The sequence below is a fragment of the Epinephelus fuscoguttatus genome, linkage group LG1, assembly GCF_011397635.1.
Source record: "Epinephelus fuscoguttatus linkage group LG1, E.fuscoguttatus.final_Chr_v1".
NCBI lineage: Eukaryota > Metazoa > Chordata > Actinopteri > Perciformes > Serranidae > Epinephelus > Epinephelus fuscoguttatus.
Window position 1 is genome coordinate 36,435,153 of NC_064752.1, and position 16,807 is coordinate 36,451,959.

Here is a 16,807-nt window from a genome sequence, read left to right on the forward strand (position 1 = left end):
TATGTCAGGGCTGACACATGGACACAGATAACCATTCACACCTATGGCCAATTTAGAGTCACCAGTTAACCTAGCCTGCATGTCTTTTGACTGTGGGAGAAAGCCTGAGTACCCAGAGAACATGCGAACTCCACTCTTGCTGTGAGGCGACAGTGCTTACCACTGAACCACCGTGCAACACAAGGTGAATAACTTAAATAAAAATGGTCAAATTGTAGGTAAAGTATCCCTGTAAGCACAATACACAAACATAAGTAATAGCCATGCTGATACCTATTACTATGGAGAAAATCATACACTCATCAGTGCTACCGGTAGATGCAGGCTCAACACAAGACATTCAAAAAAGCTCTAAGCTGACACACTTAAGGCGATAAAGCCGACAGCCTATCTGTCAAACACAGGTGCAGCCAACATTATAGACTGTTGTGTTAAATTGGCTTAATTGCTGTAACACAGCCTTTGGTAATCTTATTTGGGCCACCTGTGGTTTTCCTGTGAATTGAAAATATTCATTGTGGAGAAAAGTATGTGTCATGCTCATTTGGCAATGATTAAGGCCCTGTTTAGACAACACAGGGCCTAAGAGACATGTCAGTCAAATCCAAAACATGAAGCTTATCTTCCTCTCAATGTACGAATAACTGGTTTGTTTGTTTTTTTAAGTTTGGGCACTACTAAGGGCCTACGTTTGGCCTGTCACAGTAGGAAAAACACATGGTAACAGTAAAATTAATGCTGGTTGAATTCCATCTAGCTGCTTTGTTTTCAAGGTCCTGGGCCCATATTCACAAAGCTTCCTAGTATTAAGAGTTGCTCATAGTGATGAAATTCTAACAAAATTTTTAGAGTTGTGATGTTTTCTTAGAATTTCCCCTTAAAGTTAAGACTAGGTCCTTGTTAAGATAAAAGTTATTTACAGAGCACCTTAGCCCTTAGAAAAGCTCCTAAGGTTAAAAACCTTAGGAATGTAAGGAGCAGAGAGGAGGACTTTTAAGAGGCTTAAGAGTTTCTTAATCAGACGAGAAAATGGTGGAAACACAAAGAGGTTGGAAAAATATTCTCCAAATGCTGGATGACAGTGAGTAAATGACATTTCACAGATTAGATAATACAGGGATAATATGTGTGGCTGATGTCATTAGGGATACGCACATATTTCCCACGTAAAGCTATAACACCAGAAATAAAATGCTCACAACACTAAGATATTTGGAAAACTGGGAAAATGCAGCAGTGCAGCAGTGATGATTTGAGTCTGTCTCAACCTTGCATCAGCAGAGTGATCACACTAACAATGACAACACTTTCACAGTCAGCAGTTCATTTCATTCCCACTGGGCGTCCACACCTTGCAGGCTCACATACAGGCGTGTCTTGACAACCCATCACATATGTGAAAACAATGCTTCATACTTAGCAACAGGGTCAACCACACCTCCTCACTAAGGTCAAAGTTTCTTTCCTTTCCTTGCTCTGAGTTGCTCTGAGAACTTTCCTAAATCACTCCCAAACTAGGACTCCTTACTAAAAAAGTTTAGGCTAAGTTAGGAGCTCTCTGAGAGTATTCTTAAAATGTTTGCAGTACTGTTCATGCTGACTCACTGTCACACTGCTATGGCTTACTGGGACACTTGAACAGAGCAGAGCCATCATAGATGTTATTAGTAACACATGCTTTTCCTGACCTATGACAAAACATTTCTTTTGTCCACATTTAGTTTACAGTTAATACTATTTAAATTGATTGAATACAAAAAGACCTTATCTCCTTTAACCAATCACAAATAACTTCAGTTCAGCGTCAACATTGAATTTTAATACAGTCCACAAAAAATACAGTCTGAGCATCAAATAAATCATTTGTACATATACAGCTGGATGGGTCAGTTAGCATACAGTTAATCATAGCCTTGAGGAAGCAGTACACACTGACAGTAGCACTTCAGTCCAGTCAGTTAAGCCAAGATGGATATGTGAGTAAAACAGAGAAGAACAAAGTTAAAGTATTCTTTAAACTTGAGGAATAATGATCAAAGCTGTAATAACTGATAATTCAAATTCACTCAATCACAACTTTATTCTATTTGTGCACACATTTCTCCGTCATTTAACAGTCAAGGCTCGGTTTGACTCCCCTCTGGGTGGCGCTGTGGTGCCGTGCACAGTAGTCCAAGTCCAGTCTGTTTAGTTTGATCAAGTACAATTACAAAAAACAAAACCAGTTTTTCTTTGTCTCCAATACTGACAATTTGAACACACAAGGCCTCAATGTGAGCTGTTTGTACTGGTGTTCTGCATTTCACAACAGTTTGTCTGTCGCCATCTCTCCCGCCGGGACAGAAGGCAGTGTGGAGGTGTTTAGTTTGGAGCGCAGCCTCTGGACCAGCCAGTGACTCCAGAATTTGTCTTTTCCTCACTTAGAAAATTTCTCCATCTCTGCAAGAAGAAATGAAAAGTTGAGGTGAGAGAGGATGAAACGAGGCAGTTCTTGATCTCTGACTTTACATGCGTGTGTGTGTGTGTGTGTGTGTGTGTGTTACCTTTGTCAAGATCAATGACTTTAGGCTGAGTGCTCATGTGGACCTTCTCTTTCAGCAGGTTGTTCTTGTAGTCTAAAATCACAGAGGGGAAAGTCAAAACACATAAACACACAGTCGAGACCAAAGCTACTTTATTTGTCTTTTCTCTGACTCACCGAATCTCCTCTCCTCCTGAGTGCACTCATTCACTTCAGTAACATCCATCTCAAACTCTTCGGAGCTGCTCTGACTCCTGCTGGACCTATCATGAAAAGACAGTAATGCCTGAGTGTGTGTTTAACGGTAGGACAGGGATTGTGTGTGTGTGTGTATGTGTGTGTGTTCTCACCTCATGGATGCCTGTGGATAATACTCTGAAAACACAAGAAAATTAGATGAGTTTCATTCAGAAATGTAAATTCAATGTAAATCTAGAGTCAGACTGAGGCACTGCAGGTCAGACCTTTGCTCTTCCGTCTGCGTGTGATGAGGATGATGATGAGGATAATGAATGCCAGCAGCAGGAAGGAGGTGAGGACGTAGCCCAGTGGCAGGAGAAAGTGGTGTCTCTGGTCTGGCAGGATAACATTGATGACTCGCGGTGATTCAGCCTTAGTGGTGTCTGAGTAACACAGAAATCACAACAGTCAGCACCTAGTGTTCCTCTGTTCTTCATCCTTTCTCTCAAAAACATACCAGTGTGTCATCCTGAGGTTTACAAATGTAATAATCAAGACCAGATTTACATTGAACAGACATTACGCACCTCATGAGTAACACAGACTTACTTTATTTGTGGAGTTTCTACAGGTCCACAAAAACATTTTTAGCTGCACTAGCAGTGCTGGTTGGTACATCTCAACAATAAGACACCAGTTAGATGAATTGCAATGAAATGTGGTGCCTGTGGATCTGTCTGACTTTGGTGATACTCTGACTTTTCCTTTAGCGCCACCAGCAGGCCAAACTTTAAGATCCTGTTAAATATCGCAACATCTAATCTCTATAAACAGATATCTGCATATGAAAGCAGAATCTGTAGGAAATTGTACAAAATTTTGGTAATGGAAGTGTGTGTAATAGTCTGAGGAGTGTTAACCAATCATGTTCGAGTGGGCTTTGGTTGCCTACAGGTGAACAGTTCCTGTGGAGAGCAAAAGAGGAGGAGCACATCGGCCAAACTGCAATTTCAGAATCCATCGGCTAGCATCTGACGACAATTTAGCTTTTTATTAGCTCATTTTTTAAAATCTGTAATTCAATGCAGATATTTGTAGAGATTAGCCAAAAGTCTATTCTCATATGTAGGCTACTTATCAACTGGACACTAACCAATTACTGGCACACCAAAGAAGAAGTCTTGGCTGAGATATCTGTGATGGTAAATGTTAAATGGACTTGCATGTAACCAGTGTTTTTCTAGTCTTCCAACCACTCAAAGTGATTTTACACTACTTTCCACTTTTACCTATTCACACACACATCTGTATAATCGTGGCCATACAAGGTCATCAATTCACTATTCACACACAATCACAAGTTGGGCAATTTGGGGTTCAGTATCTTGCCTAAACATGCGGACTGGAGAAGCCAGGAATCAAACCACCAATGTTTCGATTAGTGGACGACACACTCTATCTCCTGAGCTACAGCTGCCCGGGATGTCTGCAGACGACACCCATAGACTGTACAAATAATGGACGTAGCTACTGTGCTGTTACCCATCGTTTGTGGACTGTCATTTTTGAAGCCTCAAGAGTGAAGCCTCATCTTGGCTTTTTGGAGCCAGAAGTGACCATATTTGGGCGAGAGGCTGGCGAGGGGTGGATTGGCAGACAGTATGTCACTCAAAGCATCCCACCCTTAATTATGCATAACTTCAAGCCTTATAAAATGTTAACAGGTGAGTTATATAAAAAATTCACCTCTTGTACAGTTGTTATGAAAGGGGAAATTAGCTTTGAGAACAAAATCTTTTTTTTGGACCAGGCTGTAAACATGTTTATTTCAGCTGTATAGTTGGGCATTTTAACATAGGGGTCTATGAGAACTGACTGGCTTCTGGAGCCAGCCTCAAGTGGCCATTAAAAGAACTTCAATTTTCTGTGCTTCCATGTTTGCTTCCTTTTTCAGTCCTGGAGGTTGCTGCTTGGCTACACCAGCACCCCGGAAATATTGGCTGTTGTCCCCAGAGGCTAAATTGTCATGCGATAGCTGTTGGGTCCAGGCATTCATGTTCCCTGATGATAAATCTGAGTGAAATGTCTCAACAACTCTGCGAGGGATTGCCGTAAAACTTTGGATTTACGGCCCTTTGGATTAATTGTAATAACATTAGTCATCCCTTTATCTAATACATTTTTTAAGTTGTCAAATAGTTCAATATATGACCCTCAACATTTTCATTAACCTCAGCTTACCTTTATATTTAGTGCTAATAAGCAAATGTTAGCATGCTAACATGGTGAAGATAAAAAACAGTGTAAACATCACTGTCCAACCATCAGCATGTGCTTGCTTAGCTTAAGTGCTGAATACAGCCATACACGGAAGCTAGCATGGTTGCTAATACTGGTTTGTAAGCTTCTATGATATAGTGACTAGGTTACTACTTTACTACATGATTGTTTCTGCAGTAAACAATGAAATCATTTCATGAAGGAAAATATTCTCCCTTTTAATGTATGATTAATGTATCTGTTATGTAATCATCAAAGGCCTTTACTTTGTATTTCATAATCTTATTTTTGTTACCAATTTGTTTTGGACACTGAAACACTAAAGGGACTGAACTATCAAACTTAATTCCTGTTCAAATCAATCTTGTCCCTGTTCCCAGAGCATTCTGTGGTCTGTGTGTTTGCAGTGGCACCCCACACTCATTTTCAGTCTGTACATGTGGCTGCATATGCGTATTTGTTGTTGCATGTGTGGGTGATGCCACGTAAGCTCTAACACCTTGCAAATTGTTTTTTTTTTCTACATGCAATGACATTTCCTAGCTGTAAAAAAATGCTGAACACATTTCCAGGGCGGAGAGCAATAATTAAGCATTAGGTGATAAGTGCGGTTCTGTGTGAGTGTTGAAAAGCAGACGGGGGGAAAGCCTGGTTTCATTTTGCCTCGTTAAAAAAGTGCAAGGCAAGAAGCAGCTGTGGACCTCAGACTCAACATATTTGAGCCAAAATGAGATCCAGACAGAAAGTCATGCTGTGATTTACTTTTCCTGGCAGCAAAACACAGAAAAGCGAGGAGAGGAAGAGGAGTGGAGGAAGGACGGAGCGGGGTGGAACAGTGGAGGAGAGCCAAGGGAGAGGAAGGGGACGGTGAGATGTTTCTCCAGAGGTTCACCTCGCAAAACGAAGCTAGAAAAGACCTTGATCCCAAACACAAACTCATGCCACATACACAGCTGCTTGTCTGCACAGTACAGGAAAACAACATGTTGATTAACATGACAAATCCTCTGATCCTTTCATTTTGTTTAAAGCCACTTTCTGCTGACTTGTGCCCAGATGGGAACAGATGTGTTTGTGTTTAGACTGGTTGCCCCGTCCTTTCCCTGCTCAAACTGCACTGAGAAATAACTCTGATGGGAGGGAGGGATGGAGGGAGGGAGAGAGGGAAGGGTGACCTACATCTCCTCTCCCCTATTTCATCAACAGACTCCTCACCCCCGTCCCTCCATCTCTCTTTGTGTATCCCCCTCTCAAAAACCTCATCCCTCTCTGTCTCTCTGTGTTGCCAGCTGCCGCGCAGATGAAGCAAAACCATTGAAAACAGTTCTCTTTCTTCAAAAGAAAAGGCAAAAAGAAAGTGACGGAAAAGAGCAAGTAAAAGGAGCGTGATGAAAATAAACAAACCTGAGCATGTGGGATCCTCAAAGGGGGAAAATAACAGAAAGAAGTCTGGACAGAGGGAAGAGTGAAACTTTTCCAGAATGTGAGGAGAGAGCCAAAGTCAACAGGGCAGCAGACAGTCACAGAGGGCAAAACAGGAGCAGATAAGATGATAAAATACAGTGGACTTCTATTGTCTGAGAGGAGGAAACTGTACAAACTCACACACGCTGGAGAAAAATCATTTATGCATCTTGTTTTCTAACCCCTAAAATTCCCATGGTGCAATCCTACTGTATTATTACAGCTCCGGGAGTGAAGGATTAATTGTGTGGGCAGAGCTGGAATTGAGTCCAAAGACTGTATCCGAGAGATTCCACTGAAATGAGATCGTAGTTGGCACGCTCTTAGACACACACACACAGAGAGAGAGAGAGAGAGAGAGAGAGAGAGAGAGAGAAAGAGAGAGAGATGGGGAGAGAGAGATGGGCTTGACCACAGGCATTTCTCATTTCTAAACCTCTCTGAATGATTTTCCCACATTGATACATCTGCCATTATCGGCTTTGCTTCAGTTACCTACTGGAAACACAGACACAGGCACCAAAAACACTCTCTCATTCTGCAAGAATGTGAGGTAGGCACATGCCAGTCCTCTTTCTTCTTTCCGTCCTTCTAATATTTAGCAAACGGGGAAAGAATTTCTCCGGCAGGTCAAAGCACTGAGAAATGGGAACAAAGCAATAATGACAAAAGTGTGTTGAGCAGCGGCATAATGATGAAACAGTGAAACGCAATGGGTGAGAGGAAGGTGAGAAGTGATGAGGGTGAGGTTTAGAGGGCCGGGGCGTTAGGGAGTGTGTGTGTGTGGTTTCCAGGGTCTGGCGTCAGACAAGCTGACGGTGCAAGAAAGAAATCTCTCTTGAAACAAACCAAAAAAGTTGAGAAATAAGAGCTTTTCTCCCGCCCCCCTCCTCCTCTCATCCCTTCTTCCTCTGCTCGGAGAGTCTGAGGCAGGGACAAAACATGGCGAGGATGAATGAGGACAAAACGAGAAGGCACAGAGGGGAGAGTGAGGGAAATAACAGATGTGTGTTTTTTATATTAATTGTACACATGATAGTTTAAATCCACTAATCCATAAAACATCCTCTCTGCTAAGGCACTTATGCTCACCATAACTAGAGCCCAGAAGAGAGATTGTGTGTGTTTGTGTGTGTGGGTTGGGGTATGTATTTGTGTATTTGTGTGAGCATGGTGAGTGTGTGTTACCTTTGTCCTCACTGGGCAGTGCTTTGGCTGGCAGGGTGGTCTGAATCACTGGTGCTTCCACTGTGACCTGAAACTCTCTTCTCTCATGTAGGCCACAGTAATGGTGGTGGAGGTGGCAGGAATACATCCCCTGGTCTGTGGGCTGCGTGTTGAGTGTACACAAACACACATTCATTATACCGTATCTGTATTCAGATGAAAGAATCTGTGACAAATGTAAACAGCAACACTGAAGAAGAAACTGAACACCAGGGCTGACTGATTTAAATGTGTACAGTAACACAAGAATTTAAGTTGGTAAATGTTTCTGAAACACCCAACACCTTTCAGGGTTCCCATACAAATTTAATGGACAAAATTTCAAAACTTTCCCATGACTTTTCAAGGACCCATAACTTTTTTTTTCTTGCCCCACTTGCCCGGTATTTTTCCAACATATCACATTCAAACTCTATTCAAATCTGATTTCAGCTAGCTGGCATACATAAAGAGAGAGACAGAGCGCAACGAGAAAATTAAGAAATTTATGGAATGGTAAACAAAATGTAACGAATTGACGTATAACGTTACGTCAACAGCTACAGAAAATAAATTTGCCATTATGTTGCATTACATGTAAGGTTATCCATGGAAGATTACTGTACCAAATTCACTACACACAACAAAATTCCATGATTTTATCCGAACTTTCAATGATTTTTACTGATTCCAAGACTTTTCCAGGGTTGGAAACCATGATTATTAAGTTCCATGACTTTCCCAGGTTTTCCATGACCGTGGGAACGCTGCCTTTTTCCATGACTGTGGGAACACTGCCTTAGTCTGCCTAAATTAAATCATTTTTGACAGTTTGATGGTTACAGTTGAGATTAATGTTGCCATAAACATTTCCATGCCTGACAAAGACTGCAAAACAGCTTTGAAAGTAGGAAAATAACTTATTTTTAGGGTTTTGGACTATAATGTTATATTTTTTAAAAGTGGGTATTCTCTAGTAAGACCACACCAGCAGCTCTGTGACCTTGAAACGTTACTGTACTTAGGTACCTGTTAGGTACAGAGCTATTTAAAGCTAAATGCTAACACCAACATGCTACTGTGCTCACAGTCACAATTACTGCTGACATGCAGCTATTTTTCGCAGCTAACTGTCTACTATGTTCACTGTCTGTGTTTAGCATGAAAAAAGTAACGTTAGCACCTGGTCACTATCACAAAGGCTTAACTTACATATTTGCATCCATAGCTTCTCTTTGTGACTATTTAGCACTCAAGCTATCCATGACATCACAATGACTGTTGTACGTTAGCATACTAATGTTAAGAAGGTAATGTTTCCACTGTTTATGTAAGCACGTTAGCATGCTTACATTTGCTAGCACACCGAAAGCATAGCTGGGGTGAATGGGAATCAAAGTGGTGGAGCGACAGTTTAATGTATTGATATTACATGCTTATATTTTTATGTAACATTTTATCTACCAGCAGCCTGAAATGTTCGACGTGGTGCCAGAGTCCCATAGGTAACTGAGTAAGACAAGCCTGTACTGTTCACTTAAGAAACATGAAATTTGCTAATTCTCATCATTGAGTTAAAACAGCTACAGAGAACTTTCATTTCTATTGGTTTTAACGAACTCTGGGGACACAAACGGTAGTGTTTCCATGAGCACCATTGCCTTGTGTTGCAAAGATCTTGATGTGACCGCATTTGTTTTGTTAGCAAGTGCCTGACCAGTGTTTTCTCCTGTGCTCTATCACTGTCTCTCTTAGTTTTTTTCTGTGGTCAGTTCCTTTTCTCTTTGCTGAAACCTTGCCTGAGAAAATGTAAACAGAAGCTCTTCCAGTCTCCCTGCTGGAGGCAGTTTCATCTGATTTAGGAGGAAATCTGACCTGCTGACAGGCATAAACAATAACTTTTCAGACATAGCCAATCTTCTTGCTCATGGCCTCGTTTGCTCATGTAGGTCATATAAAGATATCAGTATTACATTGAGACTTTATAACAAGTTAAAACCCCCTTGTAGCTGCTTTAAGTAATTACTATTTCAATTTGAGAACTTCAGTGTCTTGCCTGGATGATAGATTTAGTGTTATGTTAGAGCTAATTAATTCTACTTCTATATTCTCAAACATAAAACAAGAACAGAACTGGTGTGACAGACAGCTGAGTGTTGCCTGTAGCTGACTGGAAAATTGGCCCCGTTCCACAGTGTGGTTGTTAAGCCCCGGGGCCCGCTGAGCCTGTATGTAACCTATATGTTCTGATTTATGAGCTCTATCTATAAACACAAGGACTGTTGAGATTCCTAAAACATGACCGTAAACTTTTCTCCGTTTGCTATCACTACAAATTCCCAAGAGGGGGCTGGTAGGAAGTGCTTTTGGACAGATCTTGTATTGTTTGTTATGCTACTGTGACTGCCAACTGTATTTTCTCAACAGGATGATAGAGAGCTGCATTACTAATGAAGGTTCCATGTGTTGTGGAAGCACTGTATACATGTGTACACACACACACACACACACACACACACACACACACACACACAGCTCTGACTTCAGTCAGAGGGAAGTAACCTCTTGCCGTATATATTTACTATGTGTACTGAAACATCAAGCTCCTGTGGTGTTTTCTGATAAGTTACTCTCATTTTACACACACACCTGCAGATCAGATATGGAAAGTGAAAAGTCTCCCTCTGAGAAGGCCTGGTTGCTGATGTTCATCTTCCTCTGGAGGAACAGCGGTCCATAGCTACGCTGCTCCCCAGAGGCGTACAGGTCCACCAGCCGGTCAGCACGATCGTGGCGGACTCCAGGGGACTGACGGTCCCAGTGGACCACCTGGAAGCAACCAACATAGGAAAGAGTTACATTTTTGAGTAAGTACCACATAATTCCTTTGAATGAAAAGTAAATCTAGCCTGAGACTAGCTCTCTGAAGAAGCCCACAAAAAATCTTAGGCACTCCACACACCTGCTGGTCCTCCTCCTCGTTGCTCCAGTCTGTCCACACATTACGGCGGTTGACGCACGGCAGCACCACAGTACTACCAAGCAGCACCACGTACACCGCCTTTTGCCCATCCCAGAAGCGCTGCTCTTTACGACCTTTTTGTGCAAAAAAATCCCAAACTGAGTCATCTTTAAACCTGCTATGTGTTTAAGATGCTGATAGTTGGTGCAGTGTTATACATACGTGATTTTGTGACGTTGAGCTGCACTCTGATTGTCTCGTACAGGTGGCAGTAGAGATGGTGGAGGTTACAAGAGTACAGACCTCTGTCATTCATCGTCACATCTGTCATCATATGCAGAAACACAAAAAAATCAATCAGACTCAGATAAATTTTTGAATCACAGTTGTTGCTGCTTTAGTCAACGCTCAGTGGTTTTGTTGTTTGAATGTTGCAAGTTTACCACAAGCACTTGAACAAACCCTCACAGAACTGTTTTTTTTTTAAATACTAGGTTTTCCTGCACATTTTTTCCTAATAGTTTTTCACCTACAGTCCCACTCTGCTGTGCTGTGATTGGCTTACACTACTGCGCCATGAGTGGTTAGTACTTGCCATGTGTGCACATTAGACGCAATTAGGGTTAGGGCAAAGAGGTCATGGTTAGGGTTGGAACCAAGCATTGATGTGTAACAGTAACTAAATACCAGACGAGAGATGGTGCCTATTTAGTCCAATGAGAACAGCTTGTCTGGCGCATATGCCAAAAAAGTTTTTAGCCTCTGGGTAACTTTTGAGGTAGGCGTTCAACTGACTAGGCACATAAATGTTTCTCCTGCTGGCTCCGCCTGTGAGTTACCACTTGGCTCATAGACTTAACATTGATGATGTCACAGATTTCTAAATCACTTTTCTCAGCTTGGGTAAAGCTTAACAAATACTAAACCTCCATGCATCAAAAATTGATAATAGAAAGAGTTATAATTGACCTCGTTTGCAGTGCAAGGTGTGGGATCAACAGTTTTACAGATGTGTTTTTATAATGGTGGACGAAGGGCTTTTGCAGCAATACTGTGAGTGACCACTGGGAAATTTTAGAAGCAAGGCTGAGCAATGTTTCTGGTAGCCTAGTACCAACCCCCCAGATAGAACCTAAGCTTTGAAGCCAATTTGACAAAATGGCCTACTTGTTTATGCCATTGGGCCCATAAGACTTAATTTTACAGACTTACATTGTGACAGATATGTCTGTAAGTCAGTGGAGAATTATATTTTTTGAGGTACACCACCTTCCTAGTATTAATACTTAAGTAGCCCTTATTAAAAATCATTATATCCTTTTTTTCAAAGATATTTTTAGGGCATTTTTGCCTTTATTTTGACAGGATAGTGAATTGTGAAGGGGGGAGAGAGAGAGAGAGAGAGATAGAGATAGATATACAGCAAAGGGCCACAGGCTGGATTCAAACCCAGGCCGCTGCGCCAACAGCCTTATGCATGGGGCGCCTGCTCCACCACTAAGCCACCGACGCCCCGATCATTATATCCTTAAAGTTGTAAAATTCACTAATAGCAGAATTCTGAATAATTTTCCTACTTTCATTCATGTTAATCAACCTCGAGACCAAGCAGTTAGGAGGTGGGGTTAAACGAAACGCTAGTGTGCTTTCTCTATGGGCTCATGGATGCTGAAGATCCAGGTAATTCTATACCTGGAAGTCGAACTTTTTTTTTTTCTTTTTGTACCATTGAGAAACTTTCACAGAATTGAACGGGGCCACACTTTCAACACTGTATGCAGTTCTCTTTATCATACATGTTTAGCACTAGCCAATCACAGCATGGTAGGGGAGCAAGGCAGAACACTCTTTGGGACAAAAAAATAACACATCCACAAGAGGCTCATGCGCAATGCGAAATGTAAATATTGATTGCGTCCTTCTTGGCTGAGCTGTGACATTTACTAGCTCAGTGGTGCTGGGTGAGCTAGCAGCAGATGCACGCTTCCTTCTGTACGGTGATATGGGTGGCGGATGTAGTTTGGCAGAGAGAAAATAGTTCCTACATGAAACTGCTCACAGCAAGGTCTGTGGATTTTCTTGAGTGACTTGGTCATGATTTCTGGAAAGAGATGTTGCTGTTGAGTTTTTCAAATGTTTGAGCACCACAAGCCGAGTGCCATCTAGTTCCATTATACTGGAGAGAAGGCAGACATCTCTACAGCCAATATCTCCAACAATTGTCATCTCACACCAAAACAATCTAGACTGATAAACAGCACTACGGGTATGAGGAAAACTATGTACGTTTGATTTTCGGATGAACTGGCCCTTTAATATGTACAAGTATAAGCCGTTTGGACCTGTTAAAATGATTGGTTGTGAAAATGACATAAAGGCATAACAGTCAAAGACAATTGGTGTAACCTTTGATGATCAGAGAGAAGTTCCCGTCCTTGAAGGCTCTTGGGCTGAGGCTGACCCTGCCCTGGTTGTAGGAGTTGTAGATCCTCTGGTCCCCTGCAGAGTACATGTCCAGCACCCTCTCCATGGCGTAGTCAGGACGGGCCCGGTACATGTCCCAGTGGACCACCCTCTGCCTGTCCCTCACCCTGTCCCTGGTCCACACCATGCGTCCGCTCACACACTGCAGCAGCACCCTCGACCCAGCGGGGGCGCTCACATTGTAACCTGCCACCACCACACTGCTGCTGCTGTCAGACTGAGCTGACACTGAGGGACAGGGAGGGTGTAGAGTTTACACAATGAGACAATCAGCATTTACCAAATCTCTGAATAGAAGTGAATTATAACTGAACCCAAATATAACATACCTGCAGCAAAGAGGCAGGCCACAGGGACTGAAAGAGAAACATTAGGAAAAGTGAACAGGATAATCACTTAAACACACTCTGTCAGACTGCCAGTGTATGCTGTCTGCATGTTGGAAAGCTCTCTAGATTCAGATTAAACTACAGCTGAAGTTGTTCCGATCAGCATATGTAATGCAGCTGTTTAGAAATAGAAGCATGCCTAATTGAAAACAATAGTGGAAAGTCTACTCTTTGACTAATATTCATAATGTGCAGTTAAGTGAATGACTGTCCTACATTTTTGATGCGTTGGACACTGAGTCAGTAAAACTCATCTGACAGGAATGTGTGTGTGAGTGTGAAGCATGAGGTGAACAGCAGGACAGCATCCAATCTGGCTTTAATGTTAATCTGAAAATTCTCAGATTAATCATTTCTTTCTTTACATATTGGCAAAGTAATAAACACATTCATTTCAGTATTTTACATATTAAGTTGAATCTATTCAAGAGGGGGAAATTAGGAAAAAGACTGTACACTGTAATCTAATTTATGCCAGGGCAAATTTTTAGCACTAATATGCAGTTGTTTTAAAACAAAACTATTAAGGTATACACACTCTGCACACACCTCAGTGTAAAACAACGCTGCACTGACTGCAGCCTACTCACTGTGGATCAAGAGGAGAGCCTGAAGAATGCTGTCCTCCCTCTCGGTCTTCATGTTGATAATTGTAATGGCACTGATACTTGTCAAGGCTGTGCACCTGGCAGAGTGTCTCGATGGTAAGAAAACACGTATTGTTTATCCATCCGCAGCAGCAGCAGGACTTGATTGGGTCAGATTCCACAGGTTGGAGGAGCAACAGGCAGCGCCACGTTAGGGCTTCAACATACTGTAGAACCAAAACAGGACCGGGCTGAGCTGATCCCACCCGGGAAATGAAACCTGACTCCACCGGCCTGCATGCACACCCTTCCTCTTCAAAACTTTAACTATAACAGTACTATGCCTCAAGAGATATCTGCGAACACAGGCTGTGAATATTGCCAGAGTATACCATACGTTCTCTTACGCTTCTACTTCACTGCATTTTAGAGGGCAAATACTTTACTCCACTAAACTTGTACCACAGCTACATTTAATCTACTTTTCACTTTTTATATTACAAGTTGAATCAAAAGCATATTTAAATGTCAAAGTACAGGCCTATGCATTCTTACAGATAACTCTGCCAAACAGAATATAAAGTATTGTAAAACTTCACTGAATAGCCTGGGCTGTTATTTGCTTAAACCACCGAAATCAACAGGCCTATATTTTGGACAGGCCTTTAATTCCTTTCACACCAAACTGCTGCTCAGCAAAGATCAGGAAATATAATCAAATTGTTTATTTAAACCTGTATGAATATTACTTATTTAAAAATTAGGCTTCACATACACTGATCAGCCAAAACATTAAAACCACTGACTGGTGAAGTAGCGTTGATCATTTTGTTACAATGCAATTTTCTTTTGAGGAACCTTGGGTCCTGGCATTCATGTAGATACCACTTGACATGCTACACCCATCCAAATGACATGACAGACCAAGTACACCCCCCTATTGGCAAATGCACTCCCTGATGGCAGTGTGCCCTCCAGGCGGGACAATGCACCATGCCACACCACAAAAACAGCTCAGGAATGACCCAAGGGATGTGACGAAGAGCTCAAGGTGTCAACTTGGCTTCCAAATTCCCCGAATCCCAATCCGATCGAACATCTATCGGGCATGACACAATCCACAGGACTCAAAGTATCTCTCGACAACGCCCTGATCCCAGACAACACAGGACACACCCAGAGGTCCTGTCTCCAGGACCCGACAGGTCAGAGGATCCACTGTAAATCGGACTTGGCTATGACCTGTCGGGGGTCGTACAAAGGACCTCTGGGGTATCGGTTTGTCCCACAGATGCTTGATCAGATTGGGATCTGGGGAAATTAAAAGCTAGATCAATGCCTTGAGCTCTTTGTCATGTTCCTTGGGTCATTCCTGAGCAGTTTTTGTGGTGTGGCATGGTGCACTGCCTTGCTGGGGGGCTACTGCCATCGGGGGTACTGTTGCAAACAGTGAGGGTACTTGGTCTATAACAATGTTTAGGTGGGTGGAGTGCGTAAAGGGGCATCCACATGAATGTGAGGACCAAAGGTTCCCCTGCAGAACATTGCATTATAATGAAATGATCAGTGTTATTCAATTCACCTGCCAACTGGTTTTAATGTTTTGGCTGATCAGTGTATATATCAGTTAAGAATCATTCACTTGATCTACAGAGAGAGAGAGTTATGGCACTTGAGGATTACAGCACCTGGCACAGAGAAACAACACCACTTTGTCCAGCTAAAACAATACTGACAACTTCAATTAATTTTAATGAAAAACCCTTCTGATTCTTTTGATCTGAGGTTCCTTACTCGCTCAAGGAATTTGAATAACTTAAAGGGTAATTGAGCATCAGAGCATCAGTAACAATGATAAGAATGATAATAATAATAATGATAATAATAATTAGTTGTAGTAGTAGTGGTATTGTTGTTGTTGTCGTCATTATTATACATTACTGAAACTTTTCCAAAGGTAATAAAATAAAATGTATATTATGAACATGTGTACAAACATGATATAATAATATAACACAGAATGAAGACTGAATCTGTATCTGAATGCATATATGCAAAACATGTAAGGAATGTTTTGTAAATTAGGGTATCAAAGTATTTGAATGCTTTTTTTCTCCACCACTTGATCTCTACATGTAATATTATTAATAAAGCAGGGGAAAGGGATCATATCAGACTGTTGGTCTGGAGACTCACACAAGGCTACAATTTGTCCTAAATCATCGTCTGTTTTAAAGTTTAACTCCATAAATGAATCCACACATTTAAGCAATTTTGTAAAAGTGCATATTACATTGAACTGCAATTTAAGTAGCTTAGTAGTCACAGCTTTCCACTGCTCCACTACCACTACTTTTTTAGCTCAGAGACGACACCAAGTGGTTGTTTCCTGCTATGACATGCACAACCATGATCTTGTCATCAGTGATGTGTGATATCAGTATTGTAAGGTCTATCTCTTCCTCTGTACACTGTCACGGTGTTTTCGTTATCAATACATTGCAACAGCAGAGATATCTTCGATCTCTGTCAATCGGGATTTTTCTTCCTCCGTTTTGTAGAGATTATCAACTCTACAGTTCTCTTACCTTAAAAGCTAGTTCCCATACCGGGAGTCGAACCCGGGCCGCCTGGGTGAAAACCAGGAATCCTAACCGCTAGACCATATGGGACTGATGTCATGCTAAGGCCACCTACCGGTAGAAATTCATCCTATTACCGCATTGATGGCATT

General features: G+C 41.8%; 1 protein-coding gene and 1 non-coding gene across 2 annotated transcripts; both read right to left on the reverse strand.

Annotated features, from left to right (window-relative positions):
* Window positions 1-1,788: 1,788 nt before the first annotated feature.
* On the reverse strand, window positions 1,789-14,349 carry LOC125900986 (matrix remodeling-associated protein 8-like). The gene is made up of 12 exons (XM_049596357.1): window positions 14,077-14,349; window positions 13,427-13,453; window positions 13,020-13,325; window positions 10,836-10,937; window positions 10,614-10,747; window positions 10,301-10,480; window positions 7,634-7,775; window positions 2,986-3,144; window positions 2,872-2,896; window positions 2,699-2,784; window positions 2,544-2,615; window positions 1,789-2,439 (listed from the first exon to the last, which is right to left on the reverse strand). The coding sequence occupies exons 1-12, from the start codon at window positions 14,126-14,128 to the stop codon at window positions 2,417-2,419; spliced, it is 1,308 nt and encodes a 435-aa protein (XP_049452314.1). The 5' UTR covers window positions 14,129-14,349; the 3' UTR covers window positions 1,789-2,416.
* Window positions 14,350-16,673: 2,324 nt separating this feature from the next.
* Window positions 16,674-16,745, reverse strand: trnae-uuc (transfer RNA glutamic acid (anticodon UUC)). Its single transcript has one exon. It is a non-coding gene; the product is annotated as a tRNA-Glu (tRNA).
* Between the last annotated feature and the right edge of the window lie 62 nt (window positions 16,746-16,807).

What these genes read in the sequence shown, in the direction of transcription:
- LOC125900986 (XM_049596357.1), bottom strand. Translation starts at nt 14,128, where the DNA reads ATGAAGACCGAGAGGGAGGACAGCATTCTTCAGGCTCTCCTCTTGATC. An exon ending in GGCTCTCCTCTTGATCCACA is followed by an intron (nt 13,454 to 14,076) that starts GTGAGTAGGCTG and finishes TTTCTCTTTCAG; the next exon opens with TCCCTGTGGCCTGCCTCTTT. An exon ending in AGTCATTGATCTTGACAAAG is followed by an intron (nt 2,440 to 2,543) that starts GTAACACACACA and finishes TTCTTCTTGCAG; the next exon opens with AGATGGAGAAATTTTCTAAG.